The sequence below is a fragment of the Ursus americanus genome, chromosome 8, assembly GCF_024610735.1.
Source record: "Ursus americanus isolate L20-20 chromosome 8, mUrsAme1.1.p, whole genome shotgun sequence".
Lineage (NCBI taxonomy): Eukaryota > Metazoa > Chordata > Mammalia > Carnivora > Ursidae > Ursus > Ursus americanus.
In genome coordinates this window covers 27,890,302-27,917,989 of record NC_142134.1, presented here as the reverse complement: position 1 = coordinate 27,917,989, position 27,688 = coordinate 27,890,302, and the positions used below count along the sequence as shown (strand labels likewise).

General features: G+C 39.2%; 1 protein-coding gene across 1 annotated transcript in view; it reads right to left on the bottom strand.

The window, feature by feature from the left end:
* Positions 1-27,688, bottom strand: part of ADAMTS3 (ADAM metallopeptidase with thrombospondin type 1 motif 3) — a 248,964-nt gene that overhangs the window by 204,693 nt on the left and 16,583 nt on the right. Inside the window, exon 3 of the mRNA XM_045789351.2 lies at positions 24,167-24,573. Within this exon, the coding sequence (XP_045645307.2) occupies positions 24,167-24,573 (407 nt within the window). The remainder of the gene's footprint in view (positions 1-24,166; positions 24,574-27,688) is intronic.

Here is a 27,688-nt window from a genome sequence, read left to right as displayed (position 1 = left end):
ACTCAGTTTTGTTTCCCTTGCTCAGTCACTTCTTTCTGTCTCTTCCTCTAGCTCCTACTCTTCGTGCTCCCTCACCATAGGTGCTCTCTGTGTTTGCAGGGGCAGAGAGTACACAGAGAATCTCTGTACCTTCTGCTTAGTTTTGTTATGAACCTAAAATTGCTAATAAAAAATAAAGTCTACTTAAAAAATAATCTCTATGCTTCAGCTCTCCCATCTGGACATCCTCAATTCTATCCACTGTCCCCACTTCAGTTACCTCGTTTATGCCACTGTCTTCCAAATTCCTCCCCTGGGGCCATGTGCTCCCTCCAGAGTTTCCCCCAAACCCCAGCTGTCTGCTAAACATCTCCATCTGCACATCCTGTTGGCAGTTCACATTCAGTGTGTCTTGGGGGGCATCTATCAAGAGATCTTCTTCTCCTGTTCCTCTGTTTTCCATATTCTCCAGCCATGCCTTCTCAAAATTCTCAGCTGATCTGTGATCGCCCTACCTACACCTTCCTCCTCCCTCTCCGCCCAAATTCATTGCCAAATTGTAGGAATTCTGCTCAATAATGTTATGCAATGTTTCCCCTTTCACTATGTCCACAGCTACTTCTCCTATTATTGGATTGGATTGGATTGTTACATTGTGGCTATTGCATGAGCTTTCAACCTGCTCTCTACCACTTCCCCTTCACTCTGGTTCACTCCCCACCATGTAACCTATTTAATTACTTCTTGAATATATTTCCTATCAGGACACTCTTGTTTATGCCATTCTGAAGCCCTGTATATGTGTTAGGATGAAGCCAACTAAAATTTTCATTATCCTCCTCCCTTCCCCATACTTGCCTTGTCCATGGCTTTACACCTAAATTTTCCTCTGTTCAGACTGGCATTCCCTCTCTTTCCTATCTCTCTATTGTTCAGTATTAAATATCCTTTAGGACTCCCTTTCCTGACATCTTCCTTGACCCCTAGGATGGGAGACGGTAGTAATCATTCTAATCGCTCTGTCCTCTGAATGCCCACCTGCCTCTTTCCCCTTCCCCCTCTCCTTTCTTTCCCAATATCTCCCTTTCATTTTCACTGGTATGACAGTTATTTCTATAACCCCCCAGGTCACCAGGCCTTACCCATCTATGGGCATGGATGGGTCTCATTAACAGTAATAACTTAGATGTCACCAACTCTTGGATCTGCTGACATGGATTCCTAGGCCCATACAAGTCACAAGTATTGTTCGGAGACTCCAAAACATGTTTCCCATACATTTGTGAACGAGCCTTTTCTCACTGCAGTTTTTATTTAGATGCCCTCCTATATTTCCATGGGGCTCAGACATAAATCCATAAGGGCTAGAGCAGTAAAAAAAAAAAAAAAAAAAAAGAACAAACAATATTATCCTTGCTCAGACTGTTCTGTCCCTCAATGCCCAAGACCAAGTCAAGCTCAGAATAGCTTGATTCTTCTTTCCTGAGGTAAGCTCCCTCTCAGGAGGCTCATCAGATTTGCATGCAATAGGCTTCCCCTGGGCTTACCCAACCAGTCTACCAGCTGTGTCCCATATTTCTCTACACTTCTTCCCAGACTCAAACTGTAGTCACTATTCCTTGCTGTCCTATAAAAATTCCCCAAAAATTCATGTTCAAACAATCTATATCCTCCCCAAAACATTTCACCTAGTTTCTGATACACAATCAGCTCTAAATGGCAAAAATAAAAAATAAACATAAACAAGTAACCCAAATTCAGGATTATTTAACAACATTTAAAAATTAATCCAAATATTTATAAACTTTATGTGAGAAAACCCAGGCCCATTACTATTTGAGCCTAGTTCTACATAGAGATCAATCTTTCTTCTCTATTTTTCTAATATTCACACTCCCTTAAAATAGCAAGTATCTTTTGAAATCAGTTTAAAAAGATGGGAATGAAAACTTGGTACATAGTTTACAGGGTTGTAATTAAACACATTACATACAAAGTACTTAACAGAGTCTGGCATGTAAGCGGTACTAAATAAATGTTAGTTTATATTATTCTCATTGTAAAAGCTAGATTTATTTCTAATTGTTCCAAAACAAATTCTATAAAGAAACATCCTCAAAAGTAACTATTTCTTAAACATAAAAGAATCCTAAATACTATACATTGCCTAAATTCTTTTTCTCAATAATTTCCTCTATTTCAATTGAAGTTGTTCATAGCTTTTAATTATTTACCTCCACTACTATAATAAAGAGCAGTTACCAGAAAAATCAAGCCAGAGTAACCACATACAAATGAATGCTTTCAGTAAGCAAAGAAAATGACTTCGACAAGTTCCCAGACTCATTAACTATACCATTGTTCTACCTGGATCTCTGAAATAAACTCAGAATAGGTATCTAGATTTCCATTTCTGATGTCCCCAGAACTTCCCCTCAAACAGAGCTTTAAATGTCCCCTTAGGATGGGTGGTGCAGTCCTTAAGTGTCTGCCTCCGGCTCAGGGCGTGATCCCAGCATTCTGGGATCGAGCCCTACATCAGGCTCCTCTGCTAGGAGCCTGCTTCTTCCTCTCCCACTCCCCCTACTTGTGTGCCCTCTCTCGCTGGCTGTCTCTCTCTGTCAAATAAATAAAATCTTTAAAAAATAAAAAAATAAATGTCCCCTTAAAGATACAGGGAAAGAGAATTCAAGAATTTCAAGTAAAAACACTGTAGACTCTACAAAACCAAGCTTAAGTGACATGGCAGCTTAAATTGCTGGAACCGATACAATCGAAGAAGACCCCAAGGAAGGGACATTTCACAATCACATAGGAAACGGTATATCCTTTCTCCTACACACAAACCCATAATTGGAAAAACAGACTGAAAACCTTTCCTCCCACCACTGACCTTCTGAGTAGATGTGGTGGGCCAAACTTCATCCTCAATATTCACCACAAATTCTGATCTTTTTAACACCTGGTCCAGCCTGCAAATAAACTAAACTTAATCCAGTTAGTTTCTCTCCATTCAACTTACATTGTACTTCCATGAAATTTCCTCTCTCTCTCAGAACAGATTAAGCAGCACCTCTTACAGTGTCCTGGGAAAAATCTGACAAGATGATAGAACACTTGCATGTTAAGGACATGTTCACACAACACTTACGGTTAGTTGAGACTCAGAGGCCAACACCAGAAAGGATATGCCAGCCTCCTACAAAGTCTATTATTCACATCAGGTACTGTGGTGAGAAAACAATGATCCTCTGAAATTAGACCATTCTCCTTACTAACTTTAGAACAAATATAGGATGATTATACTTATCAAACTGAACACTTATGTCTCCCCCACACAGGTTCTATCCTATTCATCACTGTACCTTGTGTAACAGCTCTCCTGGAAACTGGTAGAGAAATGAATCATAACCAACAAAAAAAGAACAATCTTCATTTCTGACAATGTTAAAACTGTTAAAACATTTTTAAAAGGTTAAAACCATTATAAAAGTTAAAACGTTAACTTTAAACTTAAAAAAAAAAGAACTATCTAAGGCTTAGTGAGTACAAGAGTGAGATAGTTTCCCAACACTAGCAATTGTTTAACAGAATTGTTTTAAGTCTTAAAAATATAAAATCCCAACCATAACCCCACCATATAGAAAATAATGTATTCTTATATTTTCAGATAGGGCTCGTCTATCAAAACAAGTAAGAAAGAATAATAATGCCTGAATTTAATAACCTAACTGCTAACTTTATAGGAGTCTTGGGCATTACCCAATAATCTCGCATATAGCAAAGAGTTAAAGACCCGACTATTCTAAAAGTTGAATTAGAGAAAAGAAGAAAAATGTAAGCAGAGTATATGTATATTCAATCTACATTTGGCACATACATTAAAAGAAAAAAATTTTACTTCCAATGAATTTTGAGGCAATTTCTTACAACTTTATAAAGGTAACACAGGGTCAGAGTAATAACTCCCTTTTTTCCTGCAATGAACAGCTTCTAGAGTTCTTAGCTGTTTACACAAGTAAGCTACCTGTTTGAAACAAGGACAATGTCATCCTATAAATTTGACAACTGTTTTGTTTTCCAGTATTACGAAGACAAATTAAACCCGAGAGTAAAATTGTATGCAAATGTCACTGTCAGATTAGAATGAAACCTACAAGAAAATTTATTGTCTACCTGTGTAAGGTAATATGTGAAGCAATTCTACACATTACATTAAATTTTAATTAAGATTAAATATGAATAATGCATTGGAAAACTTTTAAACAGATTTTTTAAATAAGTGCATGACTCATCCCTTTTGCCTCTGTTATTTTTAAAAATTAGTGAAAATATCAATATGCAACCCACTCAAGCATGACTCATTTGGACACTGAGTTATTTCCATGCATAATCTGAACAATATCTTTAACATGCATCTTAAAAGACAACAATAACATGAAAATGTGACTCATATGTGCAAATATTGAGTTGTCTCTCAAGTACAGATAGATGATTGAATAAGCTTTGCTTTATATAAGTAAGGCCTACAATTGCTATAACTCGAGTTTAGCCCCAATTGGAAAAAATCATAATCTGCAAGATTTAATGTATCTTGTTTTCTATTGTCAGAAAATGAGAATAGTATTACCTAATATATTTCCTTTTAAGCTTCAACTGCCAATAACTTTAGAGCAACCTTTATTTCCCGAGTGTGTAATCTTGTTCAGTTCATATACTTGAAAAGATTCCTTTAAGCTTCCCTCACATGGCCTTTGTTCTGATCTTTCCCTGAGTGACGTAGCAGGCATTATCCTAATATGTGATAGTTCTTTCAGAAGGAAGTGAAAGGGAGTGACTGCAACAAAAGAAGAAAGCGAAGGAAGGATGGGGAGGGAAGAGGACAGGCGAGAAGAAAGCAGGACCGTGTGCAGGCACCTAGACACACCTGACCTCAGAACTGTCACAGATCAGCTATTCTGTTTGTGAAAACAACATTAGACTCTTTCTAAATCAGTACTTGTTGACACTGTTCTGTGACTTTTTAAATTGAGGCAATGACAATGCTGTACAAACTATAAAAACTGAGCATGTTTTAAAAGAACAATAATAACTAACTTTATTGAATACTTATATTTTGTCCCAGGCACTGTACTAAGTGCTTACGTGAATTATTTATGGCTCACAATAACCCATGCAACAGGTTCTATGGTAATTAAATTAGTCATTATTATCACCATTTTACTAACGAGGAAATGAGACTTAAAAGTGGTTTCACGCCTCGTAAGAGGTGAAGTTACACTGCTGACTCCAGAGTGTATGTACTTAACCAGTGTGCTGTCTTCATTGTTATTAAGCAACATGTTTCTTGTTAGCGTGATATGTATTTTCTGAAGTACGTAACTGGTGTTAGGCTTCATGAGAACGAAGCATGGGGCAGCCAGCTCAAATAAAATACAGAAATGGATAATCGTTTTATATTGCCAAACCAAGCATTTGAGTCAGCTGAGGAGAAGGGAAAAAATAGAATTGGACAGAATGGGAAGCTGTACTCAGACCTCTCGGAAGTACTCTGGATTCATAACCAGGTGCTAGATAGGGAAAACACTGGAGTCAGGAGTTGTGAGACCTGGATTCCAGTTCTTTCTCTGCTGCTAATCAGAAATGTGTGACACGGATTCCATCACTCAACTTCCCTGGGCATCCCTTCCGTCACCTATAAAATAGTGGCAATGGTTCTACAAGGACGCAGTAGTGCAATGACTAAAACACTGGGAGACACACGGGCCTTTCTATCTCCCTGTTAGGCATGCTCACAGCTCCTGAGGGGTCCACCCAGGAGAGAGCAACCGCTCAGACTCTGTCTAAGGACCCCATCCTATTTAGTGAGAGTAAATGCTTCTCCTTCGAGAGATCCCACTTCAATGAGGAAGGATACTCCCTGTCAGACAAGCTCTATACACACTCATAGATCAGACAGAAGACCCACAAGGAAGCAGTGACCAGATGTTCCTTCCACCAAGTGCTCCACCACCCCAATATAACTTAGGAAAGACCCCTTTCCTCAGATTTCTCCCTGAAACTCCATAAGTTATTAGAGAGGCATCTGAACTCGAAAGACAAAACAAAACCACTGAGACAATTAGGATAATTCCGAAAAGAGGCTAGCTATCAGCTACGCTTAATGTGGAATAGTTTGAGCACCTTGATAGAAGGGACACTTACATTCAGCAAGTTTGGGGAATAAATTTGCTGACTTTCTTTTGCCCTCGCCCTCCAAAGAAAGGGAAATGCGCCAAGGCAAGACCAGACTTAAGTAAAACTGTGAAGAACAATGTATGGTCTTTTTCTTGCCTTCCTCTCCTTCTTGACGGTCTACTTTGCCATGCATTGCTCCGTCCTTCACAGCCCCCCTGACGTGTGCTTGGCATTCAGAGTCCCCCTCACCTGTCCTTTCTGCCATCCTTTCAGTGTCCTTCAGGAGCAGGTTTGCTCCATTCCGAATGTAATATGATCTATGCTAGAAACTCAGAGCTAGAGAGGATGATATTCGAGTTTTCTAATAGTAAAAATTCCAGGCAAAAGGACCATGAGCAGGGAGTGGAGGGGTAGGGGACTTTCTGATTCCCCTAAATCATCCCCATGTATCTGTGAATAGCACAAATTAAATTCCCCTGAAAAGAAACATGGGGATGGAGGAGGGGGTCAGTGAGTTATCACGAAAGAATTTAAGAGTCTGGGCTTAGCCAGCACCAGCCTTCTAGGGCTTCACCCCAAGCAGGAAATTGCTGCACTGCTCCACGGCTTCCCTACACTGGTGCCCAGGCAGCTGGCCAATTCACTAACCCCTTCCCTGGCCTCGCACAGACCGCATCGTCCATGCAACCCTGGCCCCACGGTAACCCTGGCTGGCTTGAGAAGAGTTGGCAGAGAGAGGCCAGGGCATGCTATTTAAAGCTATAAGCAGCTACTGTGAATGGAGATGAGCTGCTTTAGCAGCAGAGGATAAGGCTAGATGCAGATTTTCACTTGCCCTAAAGAATTCACTCACCTGCTGTGGTTAGGCACCCAAATTTGATAGGAAACAGCTCAGTTCCATTTACTAATTACTAGTACTCATCTATCTATCCCATCCAGCAACTTTTTCACAATGAAGTTGCTTGATTTCAAATGCCTAGATTCAATTTTCAACATCAAAATACACTAATGTTGTGTGTGTGTGTGTGTGTGTATACTACAACTACATGTGTATGTATATTATATACACACACACCTAAATACCCACATGGACTATTTTATGTAAACATACACATACACATCTTCATATACATATGATTATACACAGGGAATACATATATAAAGAGAGATCCATATATGTGTCTGTTTGAATTCAGGTTCCCCGAGCTACTGGAAACATTAGGAATACCCTCTGGGAGCCAGGATTAGGTAACTATCAAAGGTATAGGTCTGAATGCGGGTATCCAGGTCTTCCAGGAGACAAGGACAAGGCACTCACTTCTCTGGATTCCTAATGCATACACAGGAAGTGCTGTCAGGATTAAGATCATCCCTGAAAAGGACAGGTCTCTGCCTGGAACACAGAGTCAGTGCTCGGAGATTTTAACTAACATTGATATTATGATAAAACATCTATGATAGCTCAGGAGGACTACTGTGACAGATTAGTTTTCTTCTGGAAGTCAAATTTTATCGCAACGAACTCTGATAATCTGCCCCCCAGCCTCCGCCCCCCATAGTCTCCCTGCCTTCTTACTTCATAAAATGTGTTCATCAAGCACCTTATCTAGGGAATTCCTATACATGTTTTAAAATTCAGCTTATCCACCATTTCCGGGAAACCTTCCCTGACCCTTAGCCTAGGTCTGATGACTTTGCTACCTTTTTCATAAAACAATGTCCCTTTCCTTTATATCTTTGTCCACTCGGTTGGGTGACTTTAAAAAGTCGTGTCTCTATTTCCCACTCTAAGCTAAACTCCATGGGGGAGGGGGGGCAAATATTATACCTGCTTCTGCTCATTGCTGCATCCCTAGCACTGAAAAGTACAGAGTACACAGTCGATACTCAATACATATTTATTGAATGAATGAATGAATGAATGAGTTAGCCAGATATCAATCAATCAATTTGTTCCCTCCTAAGAAGCACAAAGAGAGAGAATTCACTCACAGGAATATAAAGAATCCTGGGAGTTACCAAGAGACACAAAAATTGGAAAAACTAGTACTTGCCTAAAAGTTAAGTCAAACCATCCAAGAAACTGAAGAGGTGTGGCTTTTTGTACTTGGCTTGAGAAACTTTATAACATTCCATCAAGGAGAAACCACAAAAAGAAATGAAAAGTTACAAAGCAGAATTCTGGGTACCAACAGGGAAGGACGGAGAGGGATTCTAACCAGAGGACGTATTTATTTCATTAAGGTTCAAGAACCCTGGAAGGTGACAGCACGCAGATTATAAAGCCATGGAACCTACACTCGTGTTCTCATTCATTCAGGAAGTCATCAGATACTTAGTACGCACCTACTATGTATCAGGAATGGTGCCTGGTTTTGTGGATACCAGGAGTAAGCATTATAGTCACAGTTCCAACTCTCATGGAGTTTCTAGTTTAGCACAGGGGAAAAAGGCATTAAACAGATAATTTATGTGTGACCAGCACTCAGAAAGGAGAACTATAAGTTGCTATAGTAACAATGTTGCCTGGAAAGTCAGTATATGAGCATATTTTGTTTTCTTCCAAGGAATTTATCCAAAGAATAATATTTTTATAATGCCTTTTTAAAAATTATATCTTTTCTTTTTTTTTTTTTTTTTTTTTTTTTTAAAGATTTTATTTATTTGACAGAGACAGCCAGCGAGAGAGGGAACACAAGCAGGGGGAGTGAGAGAGGAAGAAGCAGGCTCCTAGAAGAGGAGCCTGATGTGGGGCTCGATCCCAGAACGCTGGGATCACGCCCTGAGCCGAAGGCAGACGCTTAACGACTGAGCCACCCAGGCGACCCTAAAAATTATATCTTTTCTTAAGCAACGAGTTGCCATGCTGATTTGTATCTATGCCTGTTGCTTAACAGGAGTAAATTAAGAGACACACTATACTTCTACTATGAATTTAAGTGTGGGTTTGGGTCCAGATGATGTTGTCCCTTCACTAGCTTATGTGTGAAAGAAGAGGAGAGGAAAAATGAGGAGGGGGAGAAAAAGCTTAGTTCTGAAAACCACAGCACTAAAATATGATTCAGAAGGATAGAGTTGATTTATATGAAATCTTAGGAACCTTAAACTTTGACGTTCATAGCACTCCCTTCATTTGTGAAAGTTACACAAAGGGAATTCTAAACACATTAAAGAAAGATCTATAATTCACCTTTTGAAAGTGATACTCAATTCCCCATCCCAATATTTATACCATTCAGTCTATCAATATTGAGTTTTTGAGTACATACTGTGTGTCAAGCATTGTTAAAGACCCAGAGGAAAGAGTTCTTAACCTCAGTAGAGAAACCTATGCCCTCCCAACAATAAATGTACAAAATAAATTCAAGATAAATTTGAGACGTGGGGCGCCTGGATGGCTCAGTCAGTTGAGCATATGACTCTTGATTTCAGCTCAGGTCATGATCTCAGGGCTGTGGGATCAAGCCCCTTGTCGGACTCTGCACTCAGCACAGAGTCTTCTTGGGATTCTTTCCCTCTCCCTCTGCCCTGCCCCTCGTGCTAAATAAATAAATAAATAAATAAATAAAATCTTTTTTAAAAAAAGATAAATTTGAGATACCAATAATGGATACAAATAAGATTTAAAATACTAATATAATGTAAAGTGACTAGGGCTGCTGTTTTAGCTAAAATAGCCAGGAAAATCCTTTTTGAGGAAATGTAATTTAACACTTGAAGTGATGAGAAAGGAACCTCTATTTAAAGATCTAGAACAGAATATTCTGAGCAGGAAAAAAAAAAAAGAAAGAAAGAAAAAAAAGCAGCATTTCCAAAAGGCCAGAGATGGGGACAATTTGGATTGTTTAAAAGACAAAAGGAAGACCAATGTGGCTGAAGTATAGTGAACAAGGGAATAATATCAGCGAATTATGCTAAGACTAGATTTTATAGAACACTGCTTCTCAAAGCTTCACCTGGGAACTTGTTAGGAAAGCAAACTGTCAGGCTCCTGGGCAGACCTGCTGAATCAGAAACCCCAGGTGGCACCCAGAAATCTATGTTCTGACAAGTCGTCCATAAGATTCCCATGCCTCCTACGGTTAGAGACCCTTTAGAAAGAATAATGATTCTCTAACCCAGCTGCATATTAGAATCATCTGGAGCAGCATTTAATTTACTTATGCTTAGCCTTATCCCAGAGCCAATGAATCTGTATCTCTGGGCTTGATATCTAGGGATCTACATTTCTTTAAAACTCTTTGGATGATCACAATACACAATGATTACTGAAACTACTAACACAGGGTCTTAAAAGTTGTGGTAAGAAGCTTGAATTTTAATGGGAAGTAACTGAAAGATTTTAAACAAAGTTCATCAAATTTAGCTTAATCTCCTATGTGAAGGATGAAGAAGGGCAAAATAGAACAAAAAGACCAGTTGGGAGGTCACTCTACTAACTAAATTTGTAGCATTGGAGATTTAATAAGTAGATTCAGAACATATTTTATAGAAAAATCTTAACACCATGGATTTGATGGGCGAGATGAGGAAAGAAAAGGCATCCAGCATAAGCCCAGGTTTTTGGCCTAAGAAATAGCTGCCCAGACTTTTTGGAGGAAATCATGCAGGCATGGCTATCCAGGATTGATCTTTGGCCCTTTTAAATCTGAGATGGCTATTTGACACCCAGCTGGAGATGCTGAATAGGCAGCAGGATACACATACAAGTCTGGAGCACAGAGGAGAGCTCAGGGGTGCACATGGAGTCATCACTGTACAGATGATGTCTGAAGCCATAAAATCAGATGAGACCATCTAAGTTGAAAGCGTACATACAGAAGAGGGCCGGGAAAGCACAGAGCTGGTGGAGCTGGGGTATGGACAGAGTAAAAGGTCGACTCAGGGAACCCGAGGAGAGTAATGGTCCCAGAATGTTAAAGCACAGGACAGTTGAAGATCGTAAGGCCTCTGTGTTGCCTCATGGCATAGCCGCACCCCCAATTCTCAAAAGCAAAGCGGCTTTATAATCTCACGAGCACTTCTTATGACTACTGGCTGCTGAATAACTTATGAGTATCCACTTCAGAGCTCCACCTACCATCAGGAAATCTTTACATGAATCAAAGAAGGAATCCAAAGGTCAGACATATTAAGTGGCTTGTCCATATTCATACAGTTTCTGTATTCTGCCAGAACGTGGCCTGGGGATGGCACTCACTGGTGCTTCCAAAGAACATGTAGCCTCCAGGCAAGGGGACCAAGAGAGGAAGTTGTAACTGGGCACAGTTAATCCAATCTGGGACTGGGACTGACCAGGGCTGAGTCAAACCGGCAGGAATTATGAGTGGGCAGTGGGCAAAGGCCAAGGCAGTACTACAGATCAAAAAAAAACCCCTGAAATTCCTTACCAGAGAAGCAGGTCAGTTGGGAAGAACCAGTATCCAGTATCATTGCACACAAACAAGAAACAGTTGAGTTATGGAGTCTGGCACTAACTGAAAACTTGTTAGAAATGCAAACTTTCAGACCCCTCTGCAGACCCACTAAATCAGAAACTGAGACAACACCTAGCAATCTATGTTTTAACAAGCTGTCCAGGAGATGCTGGTGCCCACTAGGGTCAGAGGCCCCTTGGAGAGAGCAATGATTCTCAACTTTCACTGCTTATTCCTCAAATGTAACATGTGAGGGCTCTTCCAGGGAAAGGCTGCATCAATGGAGCTGGTACAACATTCCTATGTTGAAGTAACTTGGTAGGTACTTCCCTAACAGCATATCCAAGGGACAGTCCGTCTTGCTCTTAATATTTTATAAAAACATAACTATATCTCTCTCTTCATATATATACACATACACAGACACACATATACGTATCCATGTATATATGCGTGCGTGTATGCGTGTATATATATGTATAAACATACATATGTATATATATGAATATACATATTTCTCTTATTTCCACATTTTATTGGGAGTCAAGGTGAAACATTTCCCAAAACTGTAATAGCTAGAGTTGTAAGAGTTGGGTTCTTTGGAGCCTTCAAGAAGGCTTAGTCATAGTGGATTAAAAATTTTTAAAAAGTAAGTAGAAAAAGTGTTAGTAGAAAGTAACCATATCTCAACATTTAGAAAAGTAACACTCATACATGTAATGCCCCCCACCCCACCAGACCATAATTAATGAATAATGGTCAAGTATGATGCTTTGATTTCTTCCTTGGCCAGGAATGCACCGCCCATAACAAACTTAGTTATAGAGTCATAGATTAGCAGTCCTAACATGAATCTCAGAAAGCTTATAGTCAACAATTTCCTAATTTTAGATCCCTGGGCCTGTAGGAACCAGTAGAGGTAGTAAGAGAAATCTGGGAATGACCATCACTATGTCATAAGGCTGAACAAAATGCTAATAAGTCTAAGAATGACTTACTCTTTTTATCAGAGAAGATCACCCATGGGTATAGAGGGAAAGTAAGTTGTACTCACTGGCAATTCTGACCAGCAATTTTGTATGTTTTTATTATTAACAGAAAGGAAAAATGATTTATTATTAATAAACACAATTTGGTTTATTTATATAATATTTCAAAACATAAGGTCCAACAGGTGAAACAAAAAGAATCACCAATCTAATTCAAACCCCTAGTTTTCAAGTATGGGAAGGAGTAACAATGTAGTTCCATAAACGCAGTCCTAATTTTAAAACTTTCTCCTAGAGGCACATGTTTCTAAACTTTCTCCAAGCACGGCATATAAAAAGAGGCCTCCCCTGAAAATTTTAGATCAATGGTTAGAGCCTAGGACCAATATGGTTCAGAATCTTACCTCATCGTCATGCTGAGTTTGGGTTTGGTACCACAGTTGAAGTCAAAGGAACAGTGACATGTGGCTGACCAAACAGAGACAGAGATCTCACAGTGACTTAATTGTACCTGGATCCACATCACTCTTTTTGGTCTGTTTTCTTGTCCTGGCGGCTAGTTAATCCCATCCTCAGAGCCAGGTATGAAAAATAAAGGACTATATGAAACCAGGCAGGAAAACATGAAATATTGGCACCCTCTAAGCAAGATCAAGTATCCTGCAAGCTTAAAGGAATTATTACCCCAAGATTCTAATCACTGTGTTAAAAAGCATCCTGTTTCACAGATAATGCTAAATGAAACTTTTCCCACTGTGTTTGGGTTGCTAACATTTGCAGAATCTCTCACTAAGTGCTGTTCTTCATTTTCTCTTGGGCTTCACATGCTCAGACTCGGTCCCACTATATTCATATGACACCCTAGTATTTAATAGCATGGTCTTCTCAATCTATAACAACCTTTCATTTTTAGGGACATCACTAGACAGAAGTAGGCCTTCCAGAAACTTCTTACATTTTAAATTGGAGTTGGAAAGTCATATCAACTAATCAAAAATTCACCATGACCCCAAAAGTCTACTTTGATAATGTCATTTAAGTTCAAAAATGCACTTTCTCGTAGTTGGGGTTTGGGACACACCATGCCACCTTACTTTCCATTCCCTGCAATTGCCTCCACAAAGCTGTAGAAAATGCATACTCTTTGCTGTACTTTTTTTTTTGGGGGGGGGGAATAGATATAAACAGCATATTGACCACCATGATCTGATGAAAGAGATATGAAATGAACAATGTTGGTAAGACTCTGAACTACAGTATTATACCACCTAATGCCATAGAACTCTTTATCACTACCCCCCCCCAAAATGTCTCATTCTGAGATTCATAATTTAAAGTATTTTCCCAAGACAAAAAGCACGAGAGGGGGGCGCCTGGGTGGCTCAGTCGTTGGGCATCTGCCTTCGGCTCAGGGCGTGATCCCGGCGTTATGGGATCGAGCCCCACATCAGGCTCCTCCACTGGGAGCCTGCTTCTTCCTCTCCCACTCCCCCTGCTTGTGTTCCCTCTCTCGCTGGCTGTCTCTCTCTGTCAAATAAATAAATATAATCTTTAAAAAAAAAAAAAAACACGAGAGGAATGTTAAAATCATGACTTATGCCTGGTTAAATCCATTCTGGCCAGATTGTGGGCTCACACCACTCTAGGGAAATTTTCCTGAAGTAGTTTGCTGTCCGTTAGGTACACTGAATAACTGAGAGGTCAACTGCATAAAACAGAAGTATTACAATAATAACAACAATAAGAGGTCAATCATGAATGGTTACTACATCTTTGTCACCTCTGAAGAACCTAGTAAGTAGAACAAGATATTTTCACTTCCTATTTCTAAGTAGAACCTAAGAAAGAACTTTCTATATATGGCAGAGCTATATATAAATAAGGTGGAGAAGAGTGAGTTTCCCATCCTTAGAAGTCTTCAGGAGGGCAGAGGTTAGAGTTATCCCTCGGAGCCGATGATAAAGGAGCCCTGCATCAGGTGGAGAAGGTAATGTGAACATTACCGCATTTTCCCCAAGGTATTCACTTCAGAGAAGACTGAATTTTCCACAAATCAGATCACAGGCTGCAGTATTTCTTATTTTGCAAACTTAATCATTATTACTATTAATCACAAAATAGAAAGGCCAAATCATTTTAAATTGAAAAAAAGAAGTTAAAGGACTGCAGTAACAATCATCCATTTCCTAGGCACCAGGCTGTGTGAGAGATACCCTAACAGTCTTGGCAAGGTCTTGACCTGACCTCCACTTTACTGAAGGAAAGAGACCCCCAAAAGTGACTTGTTGAAGGTCACAGGCCGGTAGGTGGTGGAACCAGAGTTAAGTTTGTCTGATTCTATACCAATGCCCTACTGGCTCTCACCGTGAGCCATTTCCCTCAACCATTTTACAGAAGTTTTGACTTCTGTCATCAGTAGGAGTTACATTTTTCCAAACTGAACTCTTTCAAAGTATCATAACTCTAAATAGCTTAGCCAGTGTTCCTCTTCATTGGTATTTATTGACTATTCTCATCACAAAACTCAAAATTTAATATCTTCTAAGCATTCTATAGAAGTAGGCTATAACAATCTAAATCATGCTTTTCAAAACCTATCAGGCTGTACATAATGTCTTTTTCTTAACATTACTAACTCTAAAGTTAGACCTCAGTACAACAATATATCCCTGTTTCTTCAATCAATAAACTAGAATTTTCAGAAATTTATTACACTTATGGAAGATTTGAACTTGTTCATCGAAGGACTCACGAACCACATTAAGACTAATAATAATGTCTTGATACATTTAGTGTAGTCTAGTATTGCTCAAAAATTAATCAACTCTTTTGAAAATAATTATTAAAAAAACACTGAGTGCTTTTGCGTGCACTCTGCTTGTGCATGCACTCTCTCTCGCTCTGACAAATAAATAAATAAAATCTCTAAAAAAAAATTAAAAGTAAAAAGTAAATAAATAAATAAATAAAGTCCCTTGTTTTAGAGACAAAGAATTCCCAAAGTCTGACTACCTTAATAAAAAGTACAATTGATTTTTCTATCCCAAACTTTTTTGCAATTTCATTGTTATAGACTAACAATAGTAGGTTAGAACCTCACATGTCAATCGTATTTCTGATTAACCTCGTATTTCTAAGTGTTAAAAACATACAAGTTAATTCATGTTGTGGCCTCCTTGTCAACAACCCACATTGTGAGAAGCATATTAGGTGGCTTGGGGTAACAGGACTACCATGGGCTTTGTTGTCAACAGGCACACGTGACAAAATAGCTCTGCCACCAACTCTACATCCTAACAAAAATTTCTATCACTGGTCTTTGAATCAAAGTATTCAATGAAACATTGATTTTCTCTGTCTTTTCTATGGTTTGTCATATGTATGTGTGTAAATGTGTTTATACGTGTTTGTGTGTATATATATGTATGCATATATATTTCTATACACACAGACACATACATAGCTACAGAGTATAAATACTATAAATGACACAAAATAAAATGAGATTTAATATCAAAATTGACTCATCTATTGAGATTTATTTTGTTTTATTTTTTGGGAGTTCAGTAAAGCTGATCTAATTGCTCTTTATGCTCAATTTTTCAAATTTCTTTACAGTAATGCACTGTAAACTAGTATCACTAAAATGACATTAGTAATACTCCTTGGGAAATGGCAAGAAGTAAGAGATATGAGCATAGAATAAATATAATAACAAAGTGAGGAAAACACTTGAAGTGGAAGAAATAATAGTCATAGCAGGAGGTTTACTAAATGGCACAATCCCTGATCAAAGTTGAAAGGCTGAAGAATCTAGATGATGGAAAAAGTCAGATTTTTCAAAGTCAAATTGCATAACCCTCTGAGATAAAATTTGGGGAACAAACTCTAGAAAAAAAGTTGCTATGAAGAAACCTCCCTAAACTCCAGAGGAAAAGGCCCTATGACTTCAGAGAAACTTTTTTCTATGAAGAAAAGCAACACCATTAAGGAACAGGAATCCTCACGTTCCTCCCATCCTGAACGCCTGTGCAGTCCTATTAATATCAATGACTCGGTCGCTGATTTATGCTCCTTTTCCTTTCTCTCTCTCTCCCTTTTGTATCATATTTGGTCCTATATTCAGATAAACACTGGCCCTCCTGTGTATTTGTTATATATGTTACAAAGTTCATGAAATCAACTTCCCCGTCCTCCCTTCGTTCTTAGGGCATCACACGCAGACCTCCAATAAGACTTCCATTTTCTTCCGAGGCTCCTCCTCCCACCCATCCCATCCCCACCGTCACCAGGGATTACTTTAACATAAATGTTTATCTTTTCAAATCTCTTGTATCACAAATATTGCTTCCTCCAGGAAGCCTTCTACCATCCTTCCAGGCAGAAGCAATCTTTCCACCCTCCAAGCTCTCGCATCTCATGCGATCTAGGCTTACAACATATAAACATTCTGCCTTGTACTTCTGGTCTGCTACAGCACACCTCCTTCCCGGTGCCCTTGGAAGACCAAGGTCATGCCTGACTTACCTTCAGCATTTACCACAGCAATCAGTATAGCACTTTACATAGCCTAGTGCTTCAAAATGCTTTGTTAACTTAGATCAGTATTCCTGGAAGCAAAGATTAAGTCAAAAGAAGAACACAGTTTTCACAGTTGAAAACTTTGAGGCTGGATTTAGTTTACAAGAACTCTGTGACCTCAAAACATGATTATACACAAGGGCATCATCTCAAAACCGAGCTGTCCTCTTATTCTTGTTTTATGATAATTTACTCAGAAGAAGGTATTTTAAGATGTGGTCAGCACTATTTTCACAGTTCTTAAAGCATGTCTTGAGTATCTTGAAAAATCTGTATTAGAGTGTTAATGAAGTCATGGTGGTCAAGGCATTGGGAAGAAGCACCATTACTTGCCAAACGGACAGCAGAAAAAAAAAGGACTTCGGCTGCCCCTTTTGTTTTTCCATGTGTTTCCAAAGAAAGATTTGCAGCATCATATTTACATTTTTCCCCAATTTTTAACTCATCTTTAAACTTAATTTTTTTTAAATTTACCAGACCAAAGTTAAGGGAGATAATGGAAACAAATCATCATCAAAATGATGTAAATCAAGTAATAAGCACTGTACAGGTGATATTCATAAATAAACATGAACAATTTAGATTAACTACAAAATAACTATTACAAAGAAATATTTTCAAAATTTAAAAACGCTTCTGACAGTTTTTTTCTTTCACATCCTACTCTATTCCCAGCTCGCGTCCTTGGATATTCTTCGTATAAGATCAACTAAATCACACAAGAGAAACAGAGCCAAAAAAAATTGGGAAACACTTGACATATGTATGATTCTCGACTTATGCAAATCAGATACAAAATGTGAAAATGATCAAGGATTATGCCAAACCTTGCCTCTTTCCCCCAGATAAGCATATACCGGCTGCCTTTGTATTTGAGAAAGGGGGCAGAGGGGAGATGTACCCAACCAAGCAGACACACGACTAGGTAAACACGACAGTTCCCAAAGGGCCACAGCTTAACTAAATCTCAGGAAAGAAGCAATGAGGCCCACCATGGTACTGGTTCTCCCAGACTAACTGAACTAGAGAACTTCCATTCAGTCTTCATTAGGGGCCAGTACCTGCTGCATTTTTTTTTTTTTCCTTCTACTTCTGGAAATTAAAGGGTTTAGAGGCTTTGAGCTCCTTCTAATCCTGCATTGCTAAAATAGCCTGGTGTAGGTGCTTGGAGGTAAAACAAGGTTTCAGTCCTTTGTTCCTCAAACCTAATGTCCCTGAAATCAGCATATAAACCATAAACATACAGATCTCCCCCTGTACCATCAATAAAATGCATGACACCTTTCACAGACATGTTCCATGGGAGGTGACGGGCCTTCAGCAAATCAGGCTCCTTTCACAAAAGCAGATGTTCGAAAGTCAACATCTAAAGATCAGCCCTCAAAAACCCTCTTTTCTAAATCCACTATAAATAGCTACAGACTTGTATCCATTTTTAGTATCAAACATTTCTTTTACTAGATTGAGCTGTACTTACAATCACAGGTCAAATGTTCTTAATCCCGGGCACACTGGCTCATAATACTTTTTTAGACAGACTTTTTAAAAACTGCCTCTGCAGCTGGGCTTACTGAAATAGGCGTGGCAAGAACAAGTTGTTGAGGGAACCAAATCCCAAGGCAAAAGTCTCAAGGCAGGGGAATCCTAAGGCTACTTTCTTTATAGGTTTGCAATTGTCCTCCAGGACTTCATCAGGCCATGCCCCAAATCTAAGAAAGATAAAATACCTCCAATATTAACCAGATGTGACTATCAGATATTTCAAAAAAGAGCTCCTATTTATAGTATCCAAATTTTTTACCTCAAGCCTCCAAGAAACCCTGCCCTAACAGTGAAGATGCTGTCAGACGCCTCCGGAAGCCTGTAAGTGGTCTAGAGTGAGAACGAGGTAGGGAGAAGAGACACCAGGAAAAAGAGCATCTCCCACCTGTGTTTTAGGCAGGCCTTGCCTGAGTTTATCCGTTTCACGTATTACTTTATTAGGTAACCCCTAGTGATTTCATTTGAAGGAAGAATCCCAAATGTTAAAAAAAAAAAAAAAAAATGCTGAAAATTTCAGTCCTAGATAGACTCCCTTGATCATAAAATCAGCCCACAAGGAAATCACTGAGCTGGATAACCTAGGAAAGCCATTAGCAGTCAGCTCTTCCACTCCCAACCAGTTCCCTCTGAGGCTAATCCAGGGGAATTAACAGAGCAATATTGTTCCAGCAAGTCTAGAGAAATTCAGTTTCCTTATGTTATGAAATACATGAAATAAAGCCTACTAACCAAACAACCCTTTATTTTGGCACATTTAGAGACCACAAAATATGATTGTGAGCTGCCACTGCTCGCAGGGGAGATTTAATGGTGTTACAGAGTAAATGCCAGGGCTCTGTGGAATAAAGAAATCTATTTTCAGCCGGGATTCTCAGCCAGAAGTGTCTTCCCACTAAGAAGTGTGTGAAATTGCAGAAATGTCAAAGCAGAGAGGTAAAGCATGTCGACACCCTCCAGCCAAAGACCACCAGCAGCACATCAGCAGTGGACAAGCTGGGTTTATTACACGTTGCACGGAGGGAGAACGCACACCAGAGGGAAGCATGAGCATTTCAGTAAAAAAGCGTGAGAAAGAACCTATTAACAGGACCTGGGCTTCAGCTGGGTAATTTGGGGGAAGGTCTAGAGAAGCTGGGCTTTGTTCTCGATTGGACGCTATCAGAAAGCAGGGACGATTCAATGACTGAACATCTCAGTAGTTCTCACCTATAGGTAGGATAGACTAGAGCAAGAATAAAGCTATAATTGGTAAAGAATTAGCAGTCACACATAAATGATCATCTTGCAAAGAACAGGAAAAGGTCACATTAGACAGGAACAGATTAATGATTCTTGGCTACACTGGGTAAGAATCCTATCAATTCCTTTGTGCAGAAGACTCTGATGTTGATTTCAGAAACCCAGAGAACAATATTTTAGTTACAACACATATCAATGTCTAGATCACATTCTAGACATTGGCATCTTTCTGTCCTCTTCAATCATGCCGATATTAAAGCACCTTTCCTGTGACCATTGCAGACAGTTACCTGGGATAGGTAGACTCTACCCTACTATTTCAGTCAAGTATCTGATATCCAGAGGGGTAAAAACGCTTAAGTGTCGTTGCTTGCTTTTCAAACTATCTGTGGTGAGGAAAATGTTTTCTTTTCTCCCAATTGGTCTTGGACTATTTTGTAAAATGCAACAGAAATTAATTACTAGAGGGGTGCCTGGGTGGCTCACTTGGCTAAGCCAACTCTTGTCCAACTCTTGGTTTCAACTCAGGCCATGATCTCAGGGTCCTGAAATCGAGCCCCACATCGTTCCAGCTCCACACTCAGTGGGGAATCTGCTTGTCCCTCTCCCTCTGCTCCTCCCCCAGCTCATGCTCTCTCTCCCTCTCTCTCTCTCAAATAAATAAAATCTTCTAAAAACTAATAATAAAAATTTTTTAAAAGAAATTAATTACTAGAAAAATTAAATGAGGGGCACCTGGGTGACTCAGTTGGTTAAGCGTCCAACTCTTGATTTTGGCTCAGGTCATGATCTCAGGGTCCTGGGATAGAGCCCTGAATACTGATGCAGTCTGCTTGAGGATTTCTCTCTCTCTCTCTCCCCCTTGGCCCCTCCCCCCACTTGCACATACTTTCTCTCTCTCAAATAAATAAATCTTTAAATTAATTAATTCACTAATTAATTCACTAATTAATTAATTTTAAAAATGATAAAACTGGGGTGCCTGGGTGGCTCAAACTGCCTTCAGCTCAGGTCATGATCCGAGGGTACAGGGATAGAGCCCCGCATCAGGGTCCCTGCTCAGAAGGGAGCCTGCTTCTCTCTCTCCTCCTGCCACTCACCCTGCTTCTGTGCGCTCTTGCACTCTCTCTAATAAAATAAATTCTTTAAAAAAATGATAAAACAAAACACCAGCCCCATTTTTTTAAATTATTCGACCCAGTACAAATACAATAATTGTCAAATTGGTATAAGAGTTTCTATATATAGTCTCACTTTGGGTATTTATCTTTTCACAAGCCTGAGTCTGTGGACACTCTTTGAGTACCACTCGTTTTTAAATTTAATTAAAGCATTCTGCTTACTACAAATTAATTCTATCTGAGAGTGCTGACCATTTCAAACTCACATAGCATGTCACAAGCTTGCATAAGAGAAAAGAGGTGTAAGGAGTTTCACCCAGGAAGAAGGCCTTGCTATGAAACCCACAACCACAGTGAAACATAAGTCCCTGTGGCTGTTTCTTATGTGCAACAGCTTTGAAGGACACATGGAGAAAGTCAGGTCACTGGAATACCATCGAAAACCGATGTAACCAAAGGGATTTGACTTCCCATCCAGGTAGAGCTTCAGTGACACTGTCTTCCATATCAAGGACTTAACTCTATACTTGCTGGAGACATTTTTCCACTGGTTTCTCTGGCCAAATGGGGTTGTACTTTCTACTAGACCTATTTGGATTTGATTATAGTCCCAGAGTCTCCCAGGGCAATGTCTTAATCCTCAGGCATCCATGTTATCTCAGTATCCCTGCTTCCCTTTCTAAAGTCAAGAAGGCCAAGCCTAAATCCCTATATAGCCAGTTAAAGGAAAAAAAGGACCTAGGAATCAGCAAATCAGCCAAGTTTATTCACATTCCCTTCAATTAAACTTCCTACTTCATCTCTGCTAAGGGCTTATCCCATGCAATGCAATTCTGCAATTCTAAGAACTTGTTCCCAGCTTAATGAAGTAGTCCTGGTGTTATCTCTTCAGTTTGTTGATTCACTCCCCATAACCCTGCTTGCTTTTCTTCCTGCCATCATCTTCACTCTTCCTCCTGGTATATGGCCGCTGTGAGCTGGAAACTCTAGAAAAGGCTTCATTCCGCATACCCACAGACTCAGCACTGCCTTCTCTACAGACCAGACCTACCCTTTTCCTGGATGGAGCTGAATGCCTCAGCCAATTATCTCTGGTTCAAAACTCTGTCCTATTCATATCTCCAGAACATATTTCCCTTAACTACAATTTTTCAAGTTAAACATGATTCTAACATATATATATACACATATGCCAGATATTTTGACACTTAAATTGCATGACAAATTTAACATCTTTGAGCTGCATGAGGATGGCAACCACTATTCCTTCCACCATTTCACAGTGCCTAGAATAGCACTTGGTCCATTACCGGCTCCTACAAACATTGTTTAATTAATTAATTAATGGATCAAAGACTGGAACAAGTGAATACTTGTAGTGTGCAGCATAGTGGAGTAGACACACACATACTCAATATTGATTTACGATGATGCTAACACCATATCTTAAACATGAGCAATTAAAGAATCCCATTAATAAACATTCATTCAGACTTTATATCTATTTTCCTCTTCCTTATAACAACTTGTTATGGCCCCAGATTTCTTGTATCTATGATTAGATAATTTGACATGTACAATAAGAAAAATACTGATTGCTAAGTCAGGTGTAAAAATCACTGTGATGATACATTAAAATAAGTTCCTTGCCTTTTACCTTCCTTAAACTGATTTTCAAAGCGATATCCCACATTTCAAATCTTAACTGAGAAGATAAAACGTACATAATTTTTTACGCTTAAAACTAAAAGATAACACTGAATTAAGATTTATACCCAATGTATTTTACTTGAAAGGATTATAAAACGGTACCTTTTTTATGATTTATGTTTTTTTCTGTCTTAGTACTGAATCAAGCTCTCTCAATGAATACTTTAAACTTTGACTTCTAGAAAGTGCTTTCTTTTTTATTTTCTACTCAATAACTTAATTAATTCACATCTATTCAACCTTTGTACAGAATGAGAAGAATTTGAGCGATCCCTTACGTCTTCAAACCCCAGAATACGGTCTAACACCAAATGCGAGTGTACAGATCCTAATGTAATGCAGTCCAACTTGAACACTTGGACCTGTCATATGTCCTCTGCTCAGTTTTCAGCACTGGCTTTTAAAACCCTGCAGAACATCAAGAAGCAGAACAAGACTGCAAAAATAAAGCCTAAAACAATGACCTCACCACCATTTGGTAAAACATATGTATCATACCTCCTCTGGGTTGGGCCTATGCATAGAGAGAACAATAGCAAAAAATTCACAGTATTGTTGAAGGACCAGCTAAGGTAGAATAATTATAAGCAGGAACATAAGGAATATTTTGAGAACTCCCAGAAGAGTGGCAAAACAAAGGGAATAGCTCTGAACTCCCAAGAAACAGCAGCCTGGCAACCATAGGAAGAAAAATGGTTGCGTTTTGAACAAAGTCAACCGTGGATGGAAGAGGCATAAACATTGACACACTTTTCAAATAACATCTGGAGATACAAAACAAATAAAAGTATTTCACATCTGCAGAGTGTGTAAAGAAAGGTCGGTTACTATTGGCCTCAACAACAAAACTGAAGAGCAATATATGGGCATTTTAGTTGAAAATAAAGAAAAAATTGACTCAAAGCCACAATGCTGAGAGAACTACATCTCATGTTTGTAAAGTAATGCTATTTGAACAAATTCTGACAAAGGATCTGCTCACTTCCCATTTTAGCATTCTGTGGGGAAGTGAAAGAATGCATTCAAAAATACTTTCTTTAAGAAGATATCCAAAGTTTCCACATAAGAAGTGAAATACTATCATTTTGGAGGAATCTACATTTCTTTAGAAAATTTTTAGAATGCTTTGAGAGAAATAAGGAAATAAAATTCCCCCAATGTAACACAAGTGAAAACGTAAGCAAAAAATGCTAAAATAGGTATCTTTTGCTTCTCGGAATAACGCTGTCTTCGTGGCAAAATGAAGCCAAAGCACACATCTTTGACAGTAAAATGCATTTTCAAGCTCCTTCCTGAACTTAAAATATAATAATAAGGCTTCCTTTCCACCTCTACCTTCCAAACATGCTGGAGCCACGCTGCACTCCCACACACCTGCAAACACATACACACAAAAGGGAATAAGTCTTACCAGACCATCACAGTTGCTAATGGCAACAGAGGTTCCTGGAATGTCCATGATGTCACCAACATAAGCACAGTTAGTCTGCAAAGGCTCTGTTTTCCAGATTCTTTCTGAAGCATTTCCTGCTTGATGATCATTAGTGGGGTCAGTTATATTCTCAGGCACCAGAGATGTCTCGTGCCACTCCACAACAGCCCCGGGAGCTACTAGCTGAGTGTTGGGCCTGAGTCGTAGATGAAAATCTCTTCCAAATGCTGTGATGTTAAAAAACAACTGCTCAGAGTTGGAAGACACGTCCCTCGGTGACCTCCTTTTGGGATTTGCAGAAAGAATATGGGAGAGATAGTGTCCTTCAGAATTTGTGCTGACTGGAGTCACCAGCTCATACTCACTCTGTCTCTTTATTGGTAAATCTGTGGGGGCGAAAAATAGAATTGTAGAACCCTGTGTGACAAGAGAACACAGGAGGACATAACAGAGGCATAAAATGCCCCACCTCACAAGGCTGTACCTCAACTTGCATGATAAATATATTCCTGAACCCTCTCATTTCCTGAACTCATGAAATTTTGGGAACTCGAATCATTTCTCAACTATACTTAGGTAACTCTGGGCTCAATGAATCATTTTCTTTTTAAAAAATGTACTACAATGTGAATATTCATATCTCATTTATACGTTTGAGAATATGAATATAATAAGTTTCCATAAATGATATCTGGCTTGCTTATAATCAAGACATGCTCCTGATTCATTTATTATTGACATAACTGACACCTGCTACAAATTTTTAACAAAGTTGCTATTATGCAGAAGAAATTTTTTTGATTGTTTAATTTTTTTCCTGTAAAAATCCTAGAATTCATTGTAATAGCTACTTTATGTTGCATTTACCATTGGCCTGTAATTTTATATACTGTAGTTTATGGTGCTGTAGTTTATACATAATTTTCCCATCATAACAAACCTAATAATCACACTTTACGGGTGAGGAAACTGAGATTCAGGAAGTATGTGCCCAAGGTAAAGTAACTGTGAAGCTCAGATATGAATCCAAGTCATACTCCAAAGCCCATACACTCATTCTACTCCATTCAGTTGTGCCCCATAAATCACAGAATCTTTTCAGAAAACGAGGAGAATGGGTAAAAAAAAAAAAAAAAGTAGAAATCATAATCTATAAATTAAATATGCAGATGCTGGTCAGTCAAGAGCAAATAGCATTGTCATTTTGCACCAAATTCCATACATGGGACAGATACTCATTTTTATATGTATGTCTAATTGAAGTCTACCTTACATCACGGGTGGCCAGCTACAGGTTAAACTAAATTTCACAATTAATTCCCCACCTTTAGCCAAATGTATCATGTCTGCTAAAATACAAACGCCCTGGGGAAAGATAACACACTGAGTAAACCATTTATCCCTTACTAGAAATGATTTTGAAGCAAAAGAGTGGACCCTGGAAAAGGAAATGAGGACGAGGATGAGAAAAGAAGACATGTAAAATCTGATAACAGAAATTAAAAAGTCCCCCATCGTCATGATTCTAGCCTAAGGCTAGTCCTGCAGTATGTAAAAGTATCCTGAAAAAAATTCTATGACCCACGAATACTTCTTGCCTAGAGCAATCACATGTATGTCTTCCAATAAATGAAAGTATAAGACTCATAACTGAACTATAACCTATGATCTTAAAGTAGCCTTATAGAATACATTCATTCTTTTCCTGCTTTGTAAATACTTCAAACAGTGTATAAAGTACCAGAAAATGAATGAAGGCATTTTACAACTTAGAAATTCTTTGAGTGCATGTTTGTTATCAATATGCCAGGTAGAATGGCCAATGTATTTAAACAAAATACCCTTCTTTATTAAATGCACGGATCAAATAGCACTGTTGTAAATATTTACTAGGCAGAGGAGTGAGGACTGTCACAACACAGAGTAAAGTGAAGCCTGGCTCCAACCCTGGAGGGGCAGCAGCAGCACGATCCCTGCTTCGTGGGTTCTCTGGACCATCGTCAAGGACCCACACTAGGCATCAGCATAAGCACAGACACAAAGATGCGGTCTCTCTTACAGCCAAATCCATGGGGAATACTTTTGTCACTTCTGGCTATTTATAGAAAGAACTAGAAATTTTAGGGAATGAACTCTGGTGTCACAGGAGCAGAGTGATGGAGGGGAAGGTTTCCAAAGTAAGGAATGACTCAGGCTCTTGGATGTGGACTGACCAAGCCTATCCCCAATTAAGTATAAATTCCTTGAGGACAAGAAACTCCCCCATTCAGCTTGGCATATCCAATACCATCTAAAACAAGATTTTGTACATGTCAGGGTCTCTTGTCAGTCGGATTTGTGTATCATGCATTCAGTTAGTAATGCAGGTAACTGGAGTACCTTTGCTTTGCCTATGCTGCTACACACTAACTTACAAGACATACTACCCGAGATCCACGGGCGTCAGGCTGCACCAGTAATCCCACTAATAAGTCTTTCTCTAAGCATTCATTTACTGTTTGATGGGAAGGAGATTTCCCATCTCCACTGAAGGAAATTCACACAACCAAAGTCTAGACAATATATTGATGCCTGGATTAAGTGACTAGAGAACTAGAAAATTTAGGAGGAATGCAAGGAGGCTCCTCCACACCCAGAAGGACACCCAGAGCCTCATGCTTACAGCAAACCATGCATCCTAGATCCTCTGGGACAGTTTTACTTTTCCACTGTCAGACAGTATGTTCTGCATTTGTATTCAAAATAAAGACGGCATATTTCTATAGAGCTTTGTCTTCTCTGATGCTAAATAATAAATCATTCCTAAAATGTACTCATAAGACATATTGCTGAAATTAAACCCAGAATGAGTAATTTTCCAGTTGGGAATTATTGTAACCAAGGGAAAAGATGCACTTAGTAACCCCTCAGGCTACCGTCCCCCTGGACAGTAGTTAGCAGAAGTGACAAAGGAGCTACCAGGTCACCTGCCATTTATTGGCAGGACAAATCCTGGGCACTGTGCTTTGTGTCCAAGAATATACCATCTCTACAGTGCCTAAGGGGCTCAGTCGGCTAAGTGTCTGAGTCAGCTCAGGTCATGATACCAGGGTCCTGGGATGGAGCCCGGAGTCAGGCTTCCTGCTCAGTGGGGAGCCTGCTTCTCCTTCCCCCTCTGCTGTTCCCCCTGCTTGTGCTCTCTCACTCTCTCTCTGTCAAATAAATAAAATCGTAAAAAAAAAAAAAAGAATATACCATCTCTAATTCTCACAGCAATCACAGCAGGTGAGTCCTATTATACTTAGCTTACAAATGAAAAAGCAGGCCTAGGAGGCCTGACACATTGCAAGCAAGAAGCCAAAGGAAAAACTCAATTTGGATCATTTTGACACTGAAGACCATGCTCCTATGCTCTTATTCATTTCAGGATAGATGGAACATCTTGCTGTCGATTTCTAATTTAAGATCTGACTTATAAAGGAAAACTACCACAAGAATGACGACGTTCTGTCTACCCAAAGC